Raw genomic sequence first — 7,862 nt, forward strand, 5'->3', positions numbered from 1 at the left:
CTGGGATTTGAAGTTAAACAAAAAAAGCATGCATACAAAAGTATACAAATACAATGTAAAAGTAGTAAAAAAGAGGGTTGGAGGGTTCGTTTAGACTAAAATATGTTATACAAATATTTATTTAGTATACTTTGCGAGCATTTGAATTTAAACCAAAAAAGAAAAAAATTGAATTTGACCGGTTACCAGCCAAACAGGCCGGTATACCGGCCAAACCGGCCGGTATACCGGTACGAACTGGTTGAACTGGGAAGTTTGAATTTAAATTTGAATTTATCCGGTTCCGACCGATAACCGACCAAACCGGACCGGTATACCGGAACCGGAGGCCGGCGGTTACCGGTCACCGCTCGGATTTTAAAACCCTGGGGACACGGTCTACCTGCATGCATGCTATAGGATTCAAAACACATACTTTGAATAGTTGGCGGGGCGATGGGGCGGAGCCATCATGGGCCGTGGTGGGCTGTTTGTTACGTAGCATCCACATCTTCCAGAAGATGAATAGGAGGCACCGCGCCGCCTCCCTGCCGCACGCCAAGATCCAATCCCCACCACCCGCGACGCGACTCCACTTCGCGCCGCCGGAGCGAGGGGGCGAGGAGGCGAGCACAGGACCGGCCAAACCACCCCTCCTCCTCCGACCCGCTGCCACCAGATGCTTCGCCGGCGCCTCCCCGAGGCCCGCGCCTTCCTCGGGCAGCTCCTCGGCCGCGTCTCGCATGAGGGCCGGACTGATGCAGCCGCCGCCGTCTCCTCACCTTTCGGGCATTTCGTCGAACGCCTCATAGGCGGCGGGGCCCCGGCCTCCCGCGCCCCCTCCGACCTCGCGGAAGCCGGCGGCGCCACCTCCGCGAGGCGCGGGGCAAGGGGACGCGACCCGGCCTCCCTCACGGTCCACTTCCTCCGCCACTCGTGCGGCCTCGCGGAGGCCGACGCCGCCAAGGCCGCCGAGCGCGTGCGCCTCCGCTCCACCAAGAACGCGCACGCCGTGCTCGCGCTCCTCCGCGACACCCTCGGCATGCCCCCCGCCTCCATCGCGCGCCTCGTCGCCGCCTTCCCCGCCCTCCTCGCCTCGACCACCATCGGCGCCAGGTTCGACTTCTACCTCCACGAGCTCGGCCTCTCGCCCGCCGAGGTCCGCCGCTTCGTCCTCGCCAGCCCCAACCGCTTCCTCACCGCGGGGCTCGACGGCCGCCTCCGCCCCAACCAACGCCTCCTCAGGGACCTCCTCGGCTCCGACGAAAACGTGCTCGCCGCCGTCAAGCAGTCCATCGAGCTCATCTATGATAACCTCGAGGTCATGCTGCTCCCCAAGCTCCAGGCGCTCCGCGACCACGGCGTCACGGAGGAGGTCCTCGTCAAGCTCGTTGTCACACACCCCAAGGCGCTCGTGCACAGGTCCACCCGCTTTGACGAGGGCTTGGCTGCCATGAAGGACTTTGGGGTGAGCCCGGACTCTGGCATATTCCCCTACGCCTTTGGGGTGTTCGCCAAAATCTACCAGTCGAAATGGGACCGCAGGATGGAGAATTACCTCAGCCTGGGGTGGACTGAGGAGCAGATCAGGCGGGCATTCACCAAGCACCCCTACTGCATGTCAGTGTCCGACGACAAGGTCAGGCAGCTCATGCGCTTCCTCTCTGAGAAGCTTGGCTGGGACCCTGAGTACGTGTCATCATCCCCGACTGTTCTTTCCTTCAGCTACGAGAAGCGCTTGCTGCCGAGGTACAAGGTGCTGGACATTCTGGTGTCCAAGGGCGTCCTCAAGAAGGGAATAAGGATGGGCCATCTGACTATTTCGGAGAAGAAATTTGTGGAGAGGTATGTCAATAAATACCAGGAAGTGATACCTCAAGTACTAGAAGCTTATGGAGCCAGGACAAGCTGTGCTGTGAATTAGCAGGATGATTCTGCCTTGCTCTACCTGGGTACAAAGACACTGTCTTCTCCTTGTCCTCAATTATTCGATTGGTCTTGGTTTCATGCTCAGTACTGGAGTTGACAAATTACTTATGTTTCTGTTAACTGTCATTTAATATTGATTTATTGCATCCCTTTTGATGTTTTTTGTTTTCTGTGCGTTCTTTCTGTAAACGACTAAGCATTTCAAGCCTAAAGAGATTATGCTTTGAGTTAGTAGACTTGTAACATATTAAAAAAATACATCAATATTAATTATCAAATAATAACTAGATAGCTACAAAATCAAGCAGCCTGTAAAGATGGAGAACAAAAACTGAAGTGCTCATGTTAATCGGCAAAGGCTAAATAAGTTATAAGATCCAATGCAGCATCTTATACCTTATAACTGAACAGCATTATTTCAATAGCAATTGCTACAGTACTGTTTGGAGTTTCAACTCCAGAACCACAGATCTAGTACTCATGCATTGATGCTGAATAGTTTTTGCTGCTATACTTTTGCAAGCTGCCTGATTACCAAGGTAGAAGTAGAACTCAGCTTCTTGGAGTTCACACCAAGGGCTTGGTCATCCTGGGGACCTGGAGCATGCCCTAGAACTGGCGCTGTGCCTCCTGATGATTGTGCTTCACTGTGCTTTCTTGTATGCCAGAAAAGGCTTATTACCTCATATTTGAAGATTTATGCCTACTATTTTTCATATATTAATGATTTTCTTTTGTTTAAAGGAAATTTAGTTGTTTTCTCCTGTCCAGCTTTCCACCTGTTATACATATAAGCTCAAGGTATAATTTCTGCTTATGGTCACTTTGTTGTTTATCATGGTTGGGTAAAATGAGGATGACTATTGATTCACTGTCCTTCCCCGACAGAAGGCATGCTAAATCTTTGTGGACATGCTGATGCCATTGTCTCCATTGAGTATTATGCCCCTTTTCTCCTCTTCTTTGCCTTACTCATTTTGTCCACACCATCCCTCATTGCAAGCCTACCAGAAATCAGCATAGGCTGATGGACCGAGGGATTATATATTCACATTCCACCATCCCCACGTTGTCTATTCATTACCCATCACCTCACCACAGTAATATTATTTGCCCCCTCCGCTAGCTTAGAACCTCAACCACAATATGCCCCCCCCCCCTACTTTTTGGCATATGACAATTGGGGCTGTTCGGCTTGTCCAATTTCGGCTTGTCTCGGCTTGTCTTGGCTTATCTCCTCTCACATAATACTATTCATTCTGCCAGCCGAACACTATTTACTAGATCAGCCGAACACTATTATGATTACCCATTATGTCTTTTCTCCAAAAGAAACTATGGTATTGGATCCATTGGTGTATATATTGTTACTTTGGCATCGACATGTTCATATTCGGTGCCCATGAAGCTGGCACTGACTAGAGGGATCCAAACTATATTGTTTTCGCAAGGAGTCATTTTTTTTATTTTTATTTCCTGAAAGGGTCAAAATGTACTGTGCTAAGTTGAGTGACTTGAAGGTGAGGCAGCTCTTGCATTTGAAAACCTCTTCTGTTTCTTTCCATTGCCATAGCAACCTTTTCCCTGAACTATTGTTTGTCAGCCTGATACACTAATCAAACCAATTGTTGAGACATGATGATGGGGTGTTTTGGCATGGCATGTTTGTGAATTGTTATATTCTTTTGAACCTTCTTGAAGACAGCTTCTGGCATGTTTGTGAGTTGTTCCATTTTTCAAACCTTCTCCAAGAAAGGTTCTGGCATGTTTGTGAACTGCTGCATTTTTTTTAACCTTGTCAGAGACCCCTTCTGGCATGTTTGTGGATTGTCACATTTTTCCAAACGTTCTCAGGCTCTTCAGAAATTGTGTTCCATGAAAAAGTTGGGTGCTTCAAGTTCTGCATAATAGAGGTTACAATTCAGATTGCACTCCCAGTTAATTTTTAGTTTATTTGCAGAATTTTGCTGAGAAGTAACCATGCAAAGAAATCACATTTAGATTTTGTGTTTCTCTTGCAGATGTAGAGCCCGTGTGGCAAAGGTTGCGTCTCCTCCAAAAGTAGCTCTAGCTTTGGCTCTGGAGCAGCTTCTCTGATGAAGCTGAAGTTATTTTGAAAAACATTGGACAAAACAACTTCTTCTAGTTTAATATACATAAAAAAGTCAAATAACCATAATATCCTACTTTTATATTTTCTCTTTTTCCTTCTCCTTTTATTTTTCTTTCCTTCCATCTCTTTCCTCCTTATCGCTTCTTCTCGCTTCTTTCATCCTCCCGTGCGCCTACTTGCCTCTTGCTCGAGTCCCGGCCACCTCCAGCCTGCAGCAAGCTTCTGCCATCGGCCGCCTCTGCCCCCACCCCCACCTCAGACTCCACTGCAGCCGGCAATGTCCTGCCGTGCTCCCGCAGCCGCCGATCACCTCGCGCTCCTCACCGCCAGTCGTCGTCCTCCCATCGCTGGCCCTACCTCGCACCCCCACCTCCCAGTAGCTCCTCCGCATCGCTTTCCTCTTTGCCCTCCACGGTGGTGAAGAAGCCAGAGCCGGAGGTCTCCCAAAGAGGGCCGTAGTATTTGATAAGGAAAGCCAACCAACAAACTGGTATGATGTGTGTAGTTTTAGTTTGGCTGGCTGTTCCTCCTTTGCTGGCGATGATCTGGCCTGGTTTACATGTTCGTAAAGCAAGTTTGTGATCGTCTGCAGAGATTTGATCCATTATGATTATGGAGTTCTTTCAGTGACGGCACATCTTTTGAGCCTGGCATGCTGGTCCGTTTTTGGCGCCAACTTTCTGGAGGTGCGTTTGCCAGTCGTTCGGCTTCATATAACGGAAGTGGATTCCATCTCCAACCGTAAAACGTGTCGAATTGTTGGGTGATCGCAAGCCGATGGAGTCACAAGGTGCTGTATAGTTAGTGTGATTCCAGTGCCGTTCTGTTGCGAGCGCTCTGTTGAATTTCTTGTATCATCACTTGAGTCAGCGTGATTGATGCAGTAAGAATGAATGTAAGGTTCAAGAATGCTATGTAGAGGCTCATCTCTCGGCGCCTGATTGGGTATTTCTTTGGCTTTGCCATTGCTGTAACAAGGCTTGATGCTTTTCCCCAGAACTGTGCAACATGTGTTTGCTGCGCCATAACCGATTCATCTACTTCACGCTGCGCAAGTATTCCAACAGCATCTGCAAATAACGGAATTTCGGACCCTGCAAATTTTGCAGCAGCATCCGCTTGTACCCGAGATTTGCGAAACTAACGACGCCAAGGTCAGGAGAAATACAGTTTCTCCATTTCTGGCCAGTTTACACGACATGGATTTCGCACTTTCAAATTTTTTTAGTAGCTTGGCAATGTGCCAAAGACAAATTATGGAGTTAATCGTTCAAGACAAATTATGGAGTTCAACCTCTCCCCCCAGGACTCGGCGGCGCTCTGCAATTGCCCGCGCACGCGTCGCAGTTACCGCCGCCGCTGCGCATGCGCCGCCGCCACCACCAAAACCTCGCCCTCGCCGCCGCCAGGTCCCACGCCGCCCTCCTCAAGTCCGGCGTCTCCTCCCCGACGCCCTGGAACCAGCTCCTCATCGCCTACTCCGCCGCCTCCCCTCCCGGGTCCGGCTACAGCTCCGTCCTCGCCGCCGCGCGCCGGGTGTTCGACGAGATCCCGCGCCCCGACGCGGTCTCCTGGAACTCCCTCCTCGCCGCGCACGTCACCGCCGGCGCGCACCCGGACGCATGGCGCCTGCTCCGGGCCATGCACGCCCGGGGCCTTGCTGCCAGCACCTTCGCCCTCGGCTCCGCGCTCCGCTCCGCCGCCGCCGCGCGCTGCCCCGCGCTCGGCGCCCAGCTGCAGTCTTTCGCGGTCAAGTCTGGCCTCGCCGACAACGTCATCCCCGCTAGCGCGTTGGTCGATGTATACGCGAAATGTGGCCGCTTGCGTGATGCTCGCCGCGTGTTCGACGTAATGCCGGCGCGGAATAACGTTTCTTGGAACGCGCTCATTGCGGGGTACGCGGAGTCTGGGGATCTGGTACAAGCGGTGGATCTGTTTCTTGAGATGGAGAGGGAGGGGCTGGCCCCAGATGAAGCAACATTCGCCGCTTTGCTTGTTGCAGTTGAAGGTCCGAGCTGGTGTTTCTTGATGCAAGAGTTGCACGGGAAGATTGTGAAGTATGGATCAGCGTTGGGTTTGGTTGTGTCGAATGCAGCAATCACTGCGTACTCGCAGTGTGGGGCCCTTGCAGACTCTAGAAGGGTCTTTGATGGAATTGAGAGTAAGGATTTGATATCATGGAATTCTATGCTTGGAGCCTATGCTTACCATGGGATGAATGAAGAGGCAATGAGATTCTTTGTCAGGATGATGCAAGAGAGTGGAATCCGGCCTGACATGTATAGCTTCACAAGTATCATAAGTGTTTGTTCAGAGCATTGGCGTGGCGATCACCGAGGGAGGGGAATACATAGTTTGGTAATGAAGATTGGGTTGGAAGGAGTCACACATGTTTGCAATGCTCTGATTTCCATGTACACTAGGTTCACTGAGAACTGTATGATGGAAGATGCATTTAAGTGCTTTAATTCACTGGTGCTTAAGGACGCAGTCTCCTGGAACTCTATGTTAACTGGATATTCACAGCATGGTTTGAGTGCTGATGCTTTGAGATTCTTCAGATGCATGCAGTCAGAGAATATTAGAACAGACGAGTTTGCATTCTCTGCTGCTCTGCGGTCCTGCTCAGACCTTGCTGTACTTCAGCTAGGTAGACAAATACACAGTTTAGTCATTCAATCTGGTTTTTCTTCCAATGACTTTGTTTCAAGCTCACTGATCTTCATGTATGCTAAGAGTGGAATGCTTGGTGATGCAAGAAAGTCTTTTGAAGAGGCAGATAAGAGTATCTCAGTTCCCTGGAATTCTATCATGTTTGGTTATGCACAACATGGACAGGCACAGATTGTGACCAACCTCTTCATTGAAATGCTGGAACTTCGGGTTCCTCTGGATCATGTTACCTTTGTTGGCCTGATTACCGCCTACAGCCATGCCGGTCTTGTCGATGAAGGGTCAAAAATTCTCAATACGATGGAAACTAGGTATGGAATTCCTCTTCGAATGGAGCACTATGCATGTGGTGTTGACCTCTATGGGAGGGCTGGGCAGCTTGACAAAGCAAAAGAGCTTATTGATTCTATGCCATTTCGACCAGATGCCATGGTTTGGATGACCCTTTTAGGTGCTTGCAAGATCCATGGGAATATGGAACTAGCAAGCGATGTGGCAAGCTATTTACTTGTGGAAGAACCTCGACAGCACTCCACCTTTGTTCTTCTCTCCAGCATGTTTTCTGGTCTTGGTATGTGGAGTGACAGGGCAACAGTTCAGAAGGTAATGAAGAATAGGGGATTAAGCAAAGTTCCTGGATGGAGCTGGATTGAGGTGAAAAATGAGGTGCATTCTTTCAATGCAGAGGATAGGTCACACCCAAGGATGGATGAAATATATGAGATGTTAAGAATGTTGTTTCGAGTGGCACAGAGGCTTTGTTCTTCTGAAGATGATGAGATTCTCGTGACAGTACCCAGTGATACATGATCAACAACTTTTTTCTCCGAGGGCAATAACAAGAGCTTATATTACTCAGAAGTTGGAGTACAATTGTTGATGATCACGTCTGCCAATCAAAGAGGAACGTAGCTCATCCGAGCAGCATAAACGTCATCAGAAGAGGCTAGTTTGGTACAAACATGTGCTGCCAAATTGTGCTCCCTATTTACATGAGCAAAAGACAGAAATAAAACTCCCACAAAGCCCTTGAACATCATGCTAAATGCTCGATATGACAAACCGAGCGCCATCTTGTGTTCCCATCAGCTTGACGATGGAAGGATTATCCGCCTCCATTAACAGGTTTTGAACCCTGAGTCTAATTTTAGTTGTGTACGTTTCATTA

General features: G+C 49.6%; 2 protein-coding genes across 2 annotated transcripts; both read left to right on the top strand.

Moving 5' to 3' along the window:
* Positions 1-518: 518 nt before the first annotated feature.
* LOC120713629 lies at positions 519-2,139 on the top strand. Its single transcript, XM_039999556.1, has one exon. It carries the CDS (start codon positions 659-661, stop codon positions 1,901-1,903), a length of 1,245 nt encoding a protein of 414 aa, XP_039855490.1. The 5' UTR covers positions 519-658; the 3' UTR covers positions 1,904-2,139.
* Positions 2,140-4,673: 2,534 nt separating this feature from the next.
* Positions 4,674-7,862, top strand: LOC120713391 (putative pentatricopeptide repeat-containing protein At3g25970). Its single transcript, XM_039999369.1, has 2 exons — positions 4,674-4,679; positions 5,297-7,862. The coding sequence occupies exons 1-2, from the start codon at positions 4,674-4,676 to the stop codon at positions 7,502-7,504; spliced, it is 2,214 nt and encodes a 737-aa protein (XP_039855303.1). The 3' UTR covers positions 7,505-7,862.

The sequence above is a fragment of the Panicum virgatum genome, chromosome 6K (genome assembly GCF_016808335.1).
Source record: "Panicum virgatum strain AP13 chromosome 6K, P.virgatum_v5, whole genome shotgun sequence".
In the NCBI taxonomy this organism is placed as follows: Eukaryota; Viridiplantae; Streptophyta; class Magnoliopsida; order Poales; family Poaceae; genus Panicum; species Panicum virgatum.